Here is a 15681-nt window from a genome sequence, read left to right as displayed (position 1 = left end):
GACTCAAATGCAGGTTACTCAGTGTTTGTTTCACAGCAATATATTGTCTACACATTTATGCACTAGGCTTTTCTGTATGATGCTGCATATCTCAAATTAAAAGAGCTCTAAAGGAGCAAACTGCAGGATGTGAAATCACAGGAAGTTAAAGCGTCTATAGATTACATGGAAGAAAAGTTATGACACATCTAGACAGTGTATTAAGAAGCAGAGGCATTACTTTACTGACAAAGCTATGGTTTTTCCAGCAGTCATGTATGGATGTGGACCATAAAGAAGGCTGAGCACTGAAGAATTGATGCTTTCAAACTGTGGTGTTGGAGAAGACTCTTGAGAGTCCCTTGGACTGCAAGGAGATCCAACCAGTCAATCCTAAAGGAATCGGTCCTGAACATTCATTGGAAGGACTGATATTGAAGCTGAAGCTCCAATACTTTGGCCACCTGATGTGAAGAGCCGACTCATTGGAAAAGAACCTGATTCTGGGAAACTTGAGGGCAGAAGGAGAAGGGGGTGATGGAGGTTTGAGATGGTTGGATGGCATCATTGACTTGATGGACATGAGTTTGAGCAAGCTCCAGGAGATGGTGAAGGACAGGGAAGCCTGGCGTGCTGCAGTCAATGGGGTTGCAGAGTCAGGCATGACTGAGTAACTGAACATAGATGAACATAGATGACATGATCATAGCCATGTTAAATATATGGTTCCAGAATAAAATCTGGAAGAAAATTTAACAGTGGTAGTTTTGGAATAAAAGAACTCTTGCTACTTAAGGGCACTGTGGAATGAAGATATGGGAACACCCCTGGATTCCTTGCCAATTTCTCCTGAAATTACAGCCTGCTCTCCCAGGAGCAACCACTAGATGGAGCCTCACCTTTAGCTCTAAATTCAGTTTCTGCCCATGGTTGCCCAGGGCTTCAGCTAGAGAGAGTAAACTTTTCAGAGCTTTTCTTCCCTCTCCTCCCCATGTACATGTATCTGCCACTCGCTTGTATTGGTATTAACATATGTTCTGATGCACAAGGGTGTGATTCTCATTCCTCCTGTGAGGTTTAACATAGAAAGAAGAATATGAATGAACATTTATCCAGCATCCACTTCATGCCTGACTCATTCTTGTGTCCTTTACCATCACAGCGTGCAGGCTGTCTGGGTGTTTGCTGAGGCTCCCCGCACTTGGGGGCTTCCCAGGTGGCACAGTGGTAAAGAATCCATCTGCCAGTGGAGGAGATGCAAGAGAATTGGGTTCAGTCCCTGGGTTGAAGACTCTGCTGGAGGAGGAAACAGCACACATACATGCCCCCGTGCCTGCTCCTCCCATAAACACAGGGACAGTCTGAAGGAATGCTGTTTCCCACTGTGTACGGATATACACATTAATATGTATAGCACTACTAAATCAGTTTCATGATTATATTATTTAGGCACTAAAAATCTTTTTGGACTACTTGATTTTACTCTGACTGTTTGATTTTACCTAAATATTAATCAATAGAAAAATAACTAAATACAGTATAGCGATACTATGAAACAGCATGCCAGTTTCAACTACAGAACAATGTATATAAAACCCCTGGAGGTCTGTATTTGCTGTTTTATTGAAGTAAACAAGAAAGAGACAGGGTAGTATGTGCGTATGACCTGCTGTGTAACCCTCTTTTCCCCAAAGTGAAAGTGAAAGTTGCTCATGCATTGTTGCTCATGCTCTTTGTGAATTCTCCAGCCAGACTACTGGAGCAGGTAGCTGTTCCCTTCTCCAGGGGATCTTCCCAACCCAGCGAGCAAACCCAGGTCTCCCACATTGCAGGCGGATTCTTTACCAGCTGAGCCATCCCCCTTATCATCCTGTTGATGTGTGGACATAATGTAGATAACATACATCCAACTGCTGACACTATTTCCTTCTGTGGAATGTGACTGGGGGGCTTTAAAGGGAAATTGTTATCTTTTCTCTTCTACATCTGCACTGGCTTTGTTTTTAATTTTTACTAATAATTAAAAATAAGCAAAAAAATAGGAAAAAATCTTTGAAAGCTAATATTTAACACTTTACAGATGAGGACATATGTTGAATAAGGTGATGTAATTTCAGCTGGTAGTCCTCACTTTTGAATGCGAAATGTCTAATTCCAGTGTGTTGGGAATACCCTGTGAATGCTCACCTGTCCCAGCTCGTTTCCTCCTAAGCAGCCCACAAAGAGCCTGGTGGCTGCAGTGAGCACCCCAGACTTGTCGGTTATAGCACACAGGGCCTTCAGCTTGTCCTGTGCACAGAAGTGTAGTCTATGGGAAGAGCAGGTGCAGGGGCCTCAGCAAACACCCGGACAGACTGCATGTGTTTAGCAAACAGTGAGATGATTGTCAAGTGCCCAGGAAAGGACCAGACACTAAGCAGATGCTGAATAAATGTTCATTCCTATTCCTCTTTCAAATCTTAACAGGAGGAGAGAGAAGGCCATATATGCTTGCAAGTCAGAACATATACGTAGGCTGAGCGCCGGGGAAAGGTGCACGCTCAGAGAGGGCGACTGACACTTGCCACAGGGAGACCACAGCCAGTTTGCTAAAGGGCCAGGCTTACCAGGAGCCCGGAGGCAGCACATGAGGGTGGGAGGCTGCATTTGGCCCTGCTTGAGGCTAATGCCGAACCTTTTGCCCTTCCATACCAGCACAGTGCTGGGCACACAGAGACATCACATCTATTTGTCTAAAGAAGCAATGGGACAAGGGCAAATGGGTGCAAGAGTGGACAGGAAAAGGGAGGTCTGCTTTCACAGTCCCAAGACTACTCTTTTTGGAATTTACCTCCTTCAGAGGGCAGCCTGACTTGAGAGAAATCCCAAGCTGGTATCCCTTTTCTTGTGCCTGACCCAGCACCTGTTCCCTATCCTGGATAGACGCCTTTGCTTTGGGGGAGAGACTGTTTTATTTTACTAGGAATTTCAGAAGCACCACTAATCTCTCCTTATATCCAAACAAGTTAAACTGGATCAGGTTTAGATTTCAGGAAAAAAAAAAAAAAACCCATAAACATGCTAGAAAGCAAAGTTGGAAATTTTCCTTTAAAAATTTCACAGTGGTGAAGAATGAAGGCTGAAAGAAAAAAGCCTACATCAACCACCGGATACAAAATAACCAGACTATGAACAGGCCACTGATACAAAGGGGAATTCAGATAGCTCGAATTACACAGGGAAAATAGAGACCACACAGAATTACAGTAAAATGCAGTTCCCACTTGTTAGTTTGGCAGATTTCAAGAAATCAGTCTGGCTGTGTTGATTCTGGTGAGGCCCTCATGTGTGTAAGTGGGGCAATCTCCATGGAAGGCAGAATGGCCTTCCTACTCCTCCCCTCCACTCACTTAGGAAAATGTCCTGTGTGGTACCCTCCTTAAGAGGTAAAAAAACGTGAGTTGATTGATGTGAGTCACAGATAACTCACCTCACTCCCAAGAAGGTTCTTCAGTGAGGGTGCTGTGCTTACGCCACAGGGATGCTGGCTTCTTTTCCTGCTCTCTTCCTTCTGCTCGCCCTGGTCTAATGCCTGCAGAGAAAGCAGGAGGCTTATCCAGGCCTGGGACATCTTGGGGTTTCCAGGGGCCTCTGAGCTGGTGTCCACATGGCTGTAGCTTCCAAGAGAAACCACTGAGATGGCCCTACCCTTTTCAGGGTAGTGGAAATCTGTGCGCTGGGCACCAGGCCTGAGACTCTGGGGCTTGGGGCTCAGGGGCTTACAGGGCACGCTTTGGCTTCCATGTGCCAGGCAACAGGTGGAGCTTGAGGGAAGGGTGCGGCTGATCCCAGCCTGCTGCCTCCCAGGACTGGTGGGTGATAAAGGCCAAGACTTTTCAGGAAAGGTACTCGGAGGTATGTATTCACCACTTTCCTGGGTGCTTGTACATTTGATAGTTGGTTCACTTTTTCTCCTGTTATCTGAAGAAGCCAAATTGCTGGATGACAAAGGTATGGGGGAATGTGTGGGTGTCCAGTGATCTCTAAAAACATAGCTCTCCTTGTGTTCCACCACTGTGTTCTCACAGTGGCTATTGGTCTCTGGTGGGAAACGGCTGGGAGTATTCAAGATTTCTGGTCCTGGAATCAGACTTACTAAGGAGGACCTTTTGGAGCCTTGGGCATCTTTGCTTTTCAGGAAAGTGCGCCAGGAAGTCTGGCGCAACCTGCTCTTTTCCTTCTGGTCCTTGGAAGGGCATGAAGAACATTCACCAGTGCTCTCTTTTTCTAAAACTCTTGACTCAAAAAAATTTGCAAAGGTCTTATGAGCTGAGGCCAACCTTGCCCTGAGTCTTTTCTCTGGAGTGTTGAGTCTCTTGGCGTCGCAGCTTTCTGAGGACTGTCGTCTGCTACCGAGGTCCCCAGGCGTCTCCACCCGGCCCCCTTCCATCAGCCCTGGGCCTCCTTGGCTCGATCCCTGGAGGCAGATCCCCGGAAAGGTGCTGGCGGGCGCGTTGCAAGAAGTTCCGGCCTGGCCGGAGAAGCTCTGCGCGCTGCTCCGCTGACTGTCGGAGCACAGTTCCTTGAGGCCGGAAGAACCCCCAGGGTGGCCCCCTCCTGGGCTCTCAGCGGCGGAGGGCTTGCCTTTTCGGAAGGAGATTACCTTGGGAAACGCCAGGCGCTTACCAGGCTCCCGCGATGCTTGGCGGAGCCGGTGGGACGGTCTGGGCGGTTGGAGTGCACTCTTACGGGCACGGGCCTGGGCCCCGGGCTGCTTGTCGGTGTCTGCATCGCCCTCTGCTGCGCACACCCCTCGCCTGTCCTCCGGGCTCGGTGGCTCTCGGCTGCCCGCGGGGTGAGGGCCCCAGGCCTCGGGCTTCCCAGCAGCTTCCCCCCTGGCTGCTGGAATCCTGGAGCTCTGGCTGGCCCCAGGTTGGTTCTCTTCCATAGGCGCCCCTGTGCTCAGTATGTCCCCCGCGTGCTCCTGGGAAGGCGTTTTCCTCTTCCCCGGGGACCAATCTTCCGAAGCAGCCTGGGGGATCAGAACTATCCCAGGCTCTGAGGCTTGGGCCACCTGCCGAAGAGCCCCATCGTTACCTCGCAGGCTGCAGGCTGCTGGCAGTTCACACTCTTTGCCGCAAGTTTTTGGTTTCCCAGCCAGAGGAGACTCACAGGGGGTCGCTCCAGCACTGTGGGGAGACCCTGGTCTTTCCTCTAGAAACTCACAGGACTGTGTTTTTAGCAGAGGACCCATTTTCTTCCTGGTGGCCTGCAGCCCTTTCTGCTCAACAGCTATAATGATGAGCGTGCCCCTAGAAGATGTGTCTGCTTTGGGCTCTGTCTGGAGGCCCTCTGCAAAGGGTATTGTATCACCCTTATGCCCCTGCTCACATTCCTCATCCCCACAGCTGCAGTGAGACATGGTGGCTGCTGAGACTCCTGAAAACCCCTGCAAGGCATTTTTTGTGAAGCTGGGATCTGGAACCATCACGTCTTCTGCTTCCTTTAAAGTGTCTGCTGTGCTTGATTTCAGGGTTGTCTCTGGAGCGTATGAATTATCGCTCACTCTGGAGCAAACTCCCCAGTCTCTGTTCCACACCAGTGACCCGCTCTTGCTGGGATGATGTGGGAACTTGGCCCTAGCAGATGGCTTTCTTTTTTCGCTGAGGATATACTTTGATGTGTAATTGCTGGTTGGGTTTCCTGGCTCAGCAGGAATGTCCTGAAGGTGCTTCTGTGCATCACTCACGTCCTCAGCATCTGGTGCCTGGCCAGGGCCTTGGGGCTCCTCTGGTCTGCTTTCTGGGCCGTGTCCGGACTTGCACTCTGCTGGCAGTGGCACTTCCTCTGTGGTGAGGCTCACCAGCTCTGCAGTAAGGCATGAAGAGACTGGGCAGGACCTAGAATCCTGTCCTAACTGGTTTTCCAGCCAGAGATCTTCAGAGGGTGTGTCCTGAGAGGCCCTTTTCCAGTTTAGAGCCCTGAGTTTGTACTGATCCTTCAAAGGAAGAGTCTTCCTTTGGGAAGTAGGAAGTAAGTGAGACAGCTGGGTGGGAACAGGGTGAAGAGGGGTCCGTGTTATTGGAGCCCGTTCTGCTTCTGTCTCCTCCTTCAGATGGGTCCCAAACGTCACAAAGTTCTGCCCTAAAGGATCCTCAGAGTTTCTTAAGGGAAATTCTGCTATGGACTGGGCCTTGTTCAGAGTCCTTGTGAGCCAACAGCAGTGCCTTGGAAGTGCCCTGCCTTCATCATCAGTATTTTCTGGGACACTATGGTAAAACTTGGCATGTAGGAGGCAGGATGTCCCTAAAGGAAGCCAGCGGGTGGTATCAAAGCTGTACGGGGAGCAGAGCAACCCCGATGTGGGGTCTGGAGGACATTTTTCCCCTGCCCTGGCTCCCAGAGGGGCTGGGCTATTCAGCGGGCTTCTGAGGGACAGCTGGCATCCCCTCTGCCTCTTTTGGATATTCGGCCAGCTCTGGCTCTGTTCAGTGCACCAGAGAAGAAGGGGCCAGACCAGTGGGGTGCCTAGATGACTCTCAGACCTGGATCTCTGAGGAGGAAAAACAGAGAACCCTGTGATGTCTTGGACAGTCACCACCTTTGCTGGTGGGAGGCCGTAACTGCCTGTAAGCCCCCGTGCACAGCCCTGTGTGAGGAGAGCAGCCCTTCTTGGTGGCAGCTCTGGCTCTGGGCCAGCCACATCCTCCTGGAGGATGGCCCTCACTTCTCCAGCAGCTGTAGCAAAGGTTCGTAACCCACTTTTGTGAGACTCTTCCTTGAAGTCAAGGCACAGATCTAGTTCCTCCTTTGGGTCAAGCCCAGGGACATCTGTCAAATATTGCTCCCGAGGGTTCCCAGATGCTGGGGTGTCAAAGAATCCCTTGTGTGCTTCCCTGTCCTCGGAGGTACCACGTGGAGGGAGGCAGATTCCCTCTAGGAGGTCACCAGGCAGGGACTCAGTGTCAGAAGCGCTTTCAAAGGGATCAGTTTTGGTGTCTGATGGACTTTCACTCTGGTGGGACAGTGTCTCCAGATCATCGTGGTCTGTTTTCTGGCTCCACTCCTGCTCCTCTGGTTCTGCAGGAGAAGGGGGGCGCTGCTGACCTTCAGTGTCACTGTGGCCTGGCAGGTGTGCACTGGGCTCTGGAGTCTGGAAGGGCAAGAAGACGAGAGTCAGAGACAAGGCCTGAGGACACCTGTACACACGCACACTGTCCCTGCCTTTGTCAGAAGGAAGAAGGCTCAAAAGCGTCGCATTAGTTCCCCATGTGCCCTTGAAAGAGAGGTAAATAGGAAAAGCTACTTTTTAGTAACACAGAAAAGAAGTGATGGAGTCAAACCCACACAATAGGGAGAAAGTATAGCACATGGTTAAAACAACCCTAATTAAAATAAGTGGGATGAGCATGGGCAGTTTAGTTAATAAAACGTGTGAGTCATGGTGAGGAGCAAATCTCTGCCTCATGATTTCAGCAAGAGCAAATGAATATGTGTTTGTTTTGTGTTCTGATAGTTCTTATGCAACCAGCTGGATTAAAGTCAAAGTTCATTCACTTAGAAGTATTTTCTGATTTAGGTTTGCTGCTGCCAAAGGAAAAAGAGAACACACACACAAGAATTATTGAAACTGCAATCATGTATCAAGATGTCATAAATGCCCAAGATAGCTTTGAGAACAGGAGGAAAAGTAGGTGCTAGTATTTTCATACTTCTCTCATTACACATATTTCAATCAACTCTTTATACATCATTTATATGCATCTCCTTAAAAGTATACAGACCTGAGCTTTTTGACAAATGTATATGCCCATGTAGTGGGTTGGCCAAAAACCAATTAACCTGAAAACCTGAACAAAGATTCTTGGAAAACCCAGTAACTACCAATATGATAAAAATCCTGAGTATTTCCTTTTCCCAGAAATGTCCCTGCTCTTCTCCAATCACTGTTCATCTCCCCTCTTCCTCTCTGTGACCTGTTTCTGTCACACGATCTAGAGTTGCCTTTTCTAAAAGTGTCAGATGATCAGAATATGCAGAATGTATTCTTTGGGACCTGGCTTCTTTCTCTCAGCACAGTATTTTATAGGTTCACCCACATATCCCAGTTGTAACATGTGTTATACATGCAACACTTTGAAATTTGTGATAATGCTACCCAGCATTCAGTTATCTAATGCTCAAAGATTCCCCAGGCCAGGAATAGGACAAACATTTCCAGCTAAGGCTCCTCACACAAATTTTGTACAGAAGTCATTCATTCAACCAGCCTTTCCCAAGTACATATTCTGAGGACCTGTCATTAGAGGGTTCTCAAAATAAATGTGTTTTTAATCTTCTTCAATTGAGAGGAGAAAAGCAGAAAAACATAAAAGAATGTGATGGTGATGTGTAAGCTATATAAGCTATAAGGTAGATTCAGAAAATAAAAAATAATGTGATACTGTATTAGCATCAGATAACTTAGTATCATATAGTTTCAAATATGTTGCAAAGCAGGAAGGAGTTGGGAATAGGAGAGGAAACATTAAAAATCAAACCATCCAGGAAGGAGGGCTTTGTGGTGGCCTTGGGGTACCCAAGACAAGAGAGGAAGTCCCCCTAAGTCTGCTGCGGACACTTGCTTCAGCGGCCCAGCTTCCAGGTGGCAAGCTCCTCACTGTACATCAGGAACACAGCCTATGGCCTACAGACGTCCCACGGCCTGGTAAGGCTAAGAAGGTCAGATGTGAATATACCTTGGCAAGCAGGGAAGGCTGTGTACTGGCAAGTCTGTGTTTCATGAACAGAGAATTGAACAGGGAGCAGGGAGCCAGCTACAGGTTCCTTCTCAGTAACTCCTGCCTTCAAAAGCACCTCTGTTCCCTCACTTTGATGACCTGTTATTAAACTGGGAAGGGACCCCCGGACTTTAGAGCATTTCAGTAGTTCTTTCAACATTGTTATAGTTTGATGTCACCTCATAGACTCATATTGGTATCAATATTCATATGCTTCAGGCCTTTTGGAAAAATTCCAAAATCCCAAATTCCAAATGACCAATGATATGGACATTGACTATGCCAAGATGCTGGGGGTCTGATTCCTGTCCCTGCTTCCTGCTCAGCATCCCTTTACTGGACATTGCCTGGGTCTTGATGAAGGTCAAGCCTTTCTTTGACTTCCAGGTATTCAGGCAAGTGGTCTCACTCTGTCTCAGTAAAAATAAAAAATTTTATAAACTCTTCCAGGTTACAAAATTGGTACTGGGGCTTGGTTTCCCCAGTGGCTCCGTGGGTAAGGAATCCAACAACAGTGCAGGAAATACAGGAGACATGAGTTTGATCCCTGGGTCAGGAAGATCCCCTAGAGAAGGAAATGGCAACCAACTCCAGTATTCTTGCCTTAAAAAATCCCATAGACAAATGATCCTGGTGGGCTACAGTCCATGGGGGTAGCAAAGAGTTGGACATCACAGAGCACATAAACGCAAACTCTCCCAGATTACAAAATTGGTATAGTCTATGCAAGAGCACTGGAAGTCCAGCTTTAGCAGTCCTTAAAATGTATACATCCCCTTCATGGATCACTGCTTTGTCATAGCAAAGGGGCTTGCATAACTCAATGAGGCTGTGAGCCATGCCGTGCAAGGCCACCCAAGATGGATGGGTCATAGTGGAAAGTTCTGACAAAACATGGTCCATTGGAGGAGGGAGTGACAAACCACCCCAGTATACTTGCTGTGAGAACCCAATGAACTGTATAGAAAGCGGAGAAGATATGACACCGAAACATGAGACCCCCAGGTCATAAGGTGTCCAATATGCTACTGGGGAAGAGTGGAGGACAACTACTAATAGTCCCAGAAAGAATGAAGCAGCTGGGCCAATGCAGAAACGATGCTCAATCGTGGATGTGTCAGCTGATGAAAGTAAAGTCTGATGCTGTTAGAAGAGTATTGCACAGGAACCTGGAATGTTAAGTCCATGAATCAAGGTAAATTGGATGTGATTAAGCAGGAGATGGCAAGAGTGAACATCAACATCTTAGGAATCAGTTAACTAAAATGGACAGGAATGAGTGAATTTAATTCAGATGACCACTATATCTATCACTGTGAGCAAGAATCCTGCAGAAGAAATGGAGTAACCTTCATAATCAACAAAGGAGTCAGAAATGCAGTACTTGAGTGTAAACTCAAAAATGACAGAATGACCTCAGTTTATTTCCAAGGCAAACCATTCAACATCATTGTAATTCAAGTTTATGCCCCGATCCCTTATGCAGAAGAAGCTGAAGCTGATCAGTTCTATGAAGACCTAGTAGACCTCCTAGAACTAACACCAAAAAACGATGTCCTACTCATCATAGTGGATTGGAATGCAAAAGTAGGAAGTCAAGAGGTACTTGGAGTAACAGGGAAGTTTAGCCTTGGAGTACAAAATGAAGCAGGGCAAAGACTAACAGAATTCTGCCAAGAGAACACACTGGTCATAGTAAATACCCTTTTTCAACAACAAAAGAGATGACGTTATACATGGACATCACCAAATGGTCAATACTGAAATCAGATTGATTACATTCTTTGTAGTCAAAGATAGAGAATCTGTGTACCGTCAGCAAAAACAAGACCTGTAGCTGACTGTTGCTCAGATTATCAGCTTTTCATAGCAAAATTCAGGTATAAGCTAAAGAAATGGGGAAACTCACTAGAGCCAGGTATGACTTAAATCAAACCCCCTATGAATATACAGTGGAAGTGATTATTCAAGTATAATCCCTTGATTTATTTATTTTTAATTTTTTTTAATTTTAAAATCTTTGATTCTTACATGCATTCCCAAACATGAACCCTCCTCCCACCTCCCTCCCCATAACATCTCTCTGGGTCATCCCCATGCACCAGCCCCAAGCATGCTGCATCCTGCGTCAGACATAGACTGGCGATTCGATTCTTACATGATAGAATACATGTTAGAATGCCATTCTCCCAAATCATCCCACCCTCTCCCTCTCCCTCTGAGTCCAAAAGTCCGTTATACACATCTGTGTCTTTTTTGCTGTCTTGCATACAGGGTCATCATTTCCATCTTTCTAAATTCCATATATATGTGTTAGTATCCTGTATTGGTGTTTTTCTTTCTGGCTTACTTCACTCTGTATAATCGGCTCCAGTTTCATCCATCTCATCAGAACTGATTCAAATGAATTCTTTTCAACGGCTGAGTAATACTCCATTGTGTATATGTACCACAGCTTTCTTATCCATTCATCTGCTGAGGGACATCTAGGTTGCTTCCATGTCCTGGCTATTAAATTATAAATATACAAATTCAAGAGATTAAATCTAGTAAACAGCACCTGAAGAACTATGGACAGAGGTTTGTAATATTGTATAGGAAGCAGAAAACAAAACCATCCCAAAGAAAAAGAAAAGCCAGAAGACAAAGTGGTTGTCAGAGGAGGCTTTACAAATAGCTGAAGAAAGAAGAGAAGTGAAAAACAGGGGAGAAAGGGAAATGTATACCCAACTGAATGCAGAGTTCCACAAGAAGGCCTTCTTCAATGAACAATGCAAAGAAATGGAAGAAAACAACAGAAGGGTAAAGACTAGAGATCTCTTCAAGAATATTGGAAATATCAAAGGAATATTTCATTCAAAACTGGGCACAATAAGGGACAGAAATGGCCAAGACCTAACCGATGCAGAAGAGATCAAGAAGAGATGGAAAGAATACACAGAAGAACTGTGTAAAAAAATCTTAATGACCTGGATAACCATAATGGTGTGGTCACTCACCCAGAGCCAGATATTCTGGAGTGGGAAGTCAAGTGGGCCTTAGGAAGCACTGCTGTCAATAAAACTAGTGGAGGTGATGGATTTCCAGCAGAGCTTTTTCAAATCCTAAATGATGTTTCTATCAAAGTGCTACATTAAATATGTCAGCAAATCTGGAAAACCCAGCAATAGTCACAGGACTGGAAAAGGTCAGTTCTTATCCCAGTTCCCAAGAAGGGTCATGCCAAAGAGAGTTCAAACCACTGGACAGCTGCAGTCATATCCCATGCTAGTAAGGTTGTACTTGAAACCCTGTGTGCTAGACTTCAGCATTACGCAAACGAAGAACTTCCAGATGTTCAAGCTGGGTTTAAAAAAGGCAGGGGAACCAGAGATCAAATTGCCAACATTTGCTGAATCATAGAGAAAGCAAGGGAATTCTAGAAAATTATCTACCTCTGTTTCATTGACTATACTAAAGTCATAACAAACTGTGTAAAACTCTTAAAGAGATGGGAATACCAGACCACCTTATCTGTCTCCTGAAAAACCTGTTCCATGCAAGTTTCTAACTGTTGCTTCCTGTATGGAACAACTGACTGGTTCAAGATTGAGAAAGGAGTATGACAACGCTGTTTATTGTCACCCTGTTTATTTAACTTTTACACAGAGCACATCATGTGAAATTCCAGGCTGAATGAGTTCCAAGCTGGAATCAAGATTGCTGGAAGAAATAGCAACAACCTCAAATATGCAGATGATACCACTCTAATCGCAGAAAGTGAAGAGGAACTGAAAAATCTCTTTAAAAAAAACTAAGATCATGGCATCTGGTCCCATCACTTCATGGCAAATAGAAGGGGGAAAGGTGGGTGCAGTGACAGATTTCCTTTTCTTGGGCTCTAAAAACACTGAGGATGATGACTTCAGCTGTGAAATTAGATGATTGCTTCTTTGCAGGAAAGTTCTGACAAACTTATACAGTGTGTCAAAAAGCAGAAACATCACTTTGCTGACAAAAGTTCATATAGTCAGAGCTATGGTCTTTCCAGTAGTCATGTCCAGATGTGAGAACTGGAGCATAAAGAAGGCAGAGCACCAAAAAACTGATGTTTTTGAACTATGGTGTTGGAGAAGACTCTTGAGAGTCTCTTGGACAGCAGGGTGATCAAACCAGTCAATCTTAAAGGAAATCAACCATCAATATTCATTGGAAAGACTGATGCTGAAAACTGAAGCTGAAGTACTTTGGCCATCTGATGTGAAGAGCCGACTTACTGGAAAAGACCCTGATTCTGGGAAAGATGAAGGCAGAAGGAGAAAAGGACAACAGAGGATGAGATGGTTGGATGACATCACCAATTCAATGGTCATGAACTTGGGCGAACTCCAGGAGATGGTGAGGGACAGGGAAGTTGTGCTGCAGTCCATGGGGTCACAGAATCAGACAAAACTTGGAGACTGAAGAACAGCAATAACTACGAAGTGTATAAATGCTGAATACGAAGAATATGTTTTTTAAAAAAGCATTTGACTGGCCATGGTGGATTCATGTCAATGTATGGCAAAACCAATACAGTACTGTAAAGTAAAATAAAGTAAAAATAAAAATTAAAAAAATAAAAAAGCATTTGATTTGATGAAACATTAGATTCTAAATCTTATGAAGAAAGTTTATTCCTCCTTAGTTGATTCAGGGGTAATTCTCAAATACATAATTTCTCAACTTCAAGGTTGTGCCTAAGGGATGGTGTGAAATGAAATGTTTCTTACCATATCCCATATGTCACAGCTATGAGGGATTCTAGCCTTCCAAATGTAAACTTCTGAGACCAGGAAAAATAATACTAGCCCTCTAGCAGCCATCAGCCACTTTCTCCCTGGTAAGCACTGAGGAGCTAAGGGGAATGCAAGAAAATGCAAGAGGCAGCCATCTGCTGTACCTGCCACCCCTTACAGTAAATGAGGAATTAAGGATGTGAATAATCAGAAAGCAGGATTTGGCCCACCGACAGCTGAGATGCATATGAAAGAATTGATTTCAGTAAGCCCGGATGCTTGCATCTTCCCTTACATAGAAGAGTGGTAAATCCCTTGATGTGTGAGATCTGGTTTTCTTTAATTAACAGTGATCTTTTAATATTCAGATTATCCACCTGTAGGGAAAGAGCAAGTTAGCAAAGATGGTGGTGGTCAGGCTCTTTTGCCCCATGGCCTCTATCCTCTTGCCCTGCTTTTTATAAATGCGTGGTTATGTAACAGCTGAGATCATTTATAGTATTGTGCACGTGCAATGCCCTATATAAGCATGATCTGAGCAGCCACTGTGGCTTTGTGAGGCTGTGTCCACTGGGTTAACGACAAGAGGACAGAATGCAGTGTGTCTGCTGCTACAGCTGCTGTGCCGGTCAGGAGAGAACAGACGTATCTGCAGAGTTTTCTCCCAGCCTCCCCACTCATGCCTTGCCTACCATGGGTTCACAAACAGTGTGCGCAGGGAGGAACGGTGAGGCAATGCCCCTTGCTGCAAACTTCTGTATAGTTTATCTCTCAGGGTCACCTGAGATGCTGTCTCCTGCGCTTGACGTCCTCAAGACTTCCCCTGAATAAACCCAACTCTCAACTTTTAGTCCAGGCTTATTTTTTCAGTTGACAGTGGTCTGGGGGTTGAATTCACAGGCAAAAGTATTCTTTTTGCTGAAGCTTAGAGTTTTTTCAGGGGATAATGAGTGGATCAACCTTTGTATGTTTTCTGCTTAAAGCAGAAAAACCCTCTCTGTTTTGTCACAGGACTAGCACTTCCTGATTGTGTTATTTCTATAACTTTACGAGGCTTCAAACACTAGGGTAAGCTGTCTGGGCTTTCTTCTGTGAGAACTGGAGAGCTGCATACGGAGGGTTTTGCACAGAGGGTGAAGTGATGACAGACAGTGCATTAGGAAGATGAGAGTGAGTGTTGACAAAGGGGCTCCAGCACCCCACCCCGCCCCTCCTGACTGTCACTTCTTCCGTCACCTGCAACAAATCTGCTTTCATCAAAATTCCTGCTCCCATTTCCCACAGCGCCCCAATTTCTTCTCAAACTCCTCAATAACAATTTACATTTTATCTCTACACTTCATCTCCCATTCAGACTTTTAAAAAAATTAGTATTTGATAACAAAACATAATATCTCTTTTAAACACAAATTCAGTGTCAAGACATTAGTATTAATAAGTGGTATTTACATTATCTTGCAATTCTATTGTTTTCTAATTTCCATTATGATTTGCTTTATGACTCATTATTTAGAAGTATGTTTTAGTTATCTTTTTGTTTCTGATTTCTGTTTAATTACATTGTTTTTCTTTTCATTTTAAATATAAATTTATTTATTTTAATTGGAGGTTAATTACTTTACAATATTGTAATCGTTTTGCCATACATCAACATGAATCTGCCACAGGTATACATGTGTTCCCCATCCTGAACCCTCCTCCCTCCTCCCTCCCCATACCATCCCTCTGGCTCATCCCAGTGCACCAGCCCCAAGCATCCAGTATCATGCATCAAACCTGGACTGGCGATTCACTTCATATATGATATTACACGTTTCAGTGCCATTCTCCCAAATCATCCCACCTCTCCCTCTCCCACAGAGTCCGAAAGACTGTTCTATACATCTGTGTCTCTTTTGCTGTCTCGCATACAGGGTTATCGTTACCATCTTTCTAAATTCCACATATATGTGTTAATATACTGTATTGGTGTTTTTCTTTCTGACTTACTTCACTCTGTATAATAGGCTCCAGTTTCATCCACCTCATTAGAACTGATTCAAATGTATTTTTTTTTTAATGACTGAGTAATACTCCATTGTGTATATGTACCACAGCTTTCTTATCCATGTCCATGCTGATGGACATCTAGGTTGCTTCCATGTCCTGGCTATTATAAACAGTGCTCTGATGAACATTGGGGTACA

The 15681-nt window shown here is 45.1% G+C and overlaps 1 protein-coding gene across 1 annotated transcript in view; it reads right to left on the bottom strand.

The window, feature by feature from the left end:
• Nucleotides 1-15681, bottom strand: part of ARHGEF4 (Rho guanine nucleotide exchange factor 4) — a 382985-nt gene that overhangs the window by 201523 nt on the left and 165781 nt on the right. Inside the window, 1 exon segment of the mRNA XM_027964663.3 lies at nt 3449-7111. Coding sequence (XP_027820464.2) covers nt 3449-7111 — 3663 coding nt within the window.

Source organism: Ovis aries, chromosome 2, assembly GCF_016772045.2.
Source record: "Ovis aries strain OAR_USU_Benz2616 breed Rambouillet chromosome 2, ARS-UI_Ramb_v3.0, whole genome shotgun sequence".
NCBI lineage: Eukaryota > Metazoa > Chordata > Mammalia > Artiodactyla > Bovidae > Ovis > Ovis aries.
This window is presented reverse-complemented; position numbering and strand designations above follow the sequence as displayed.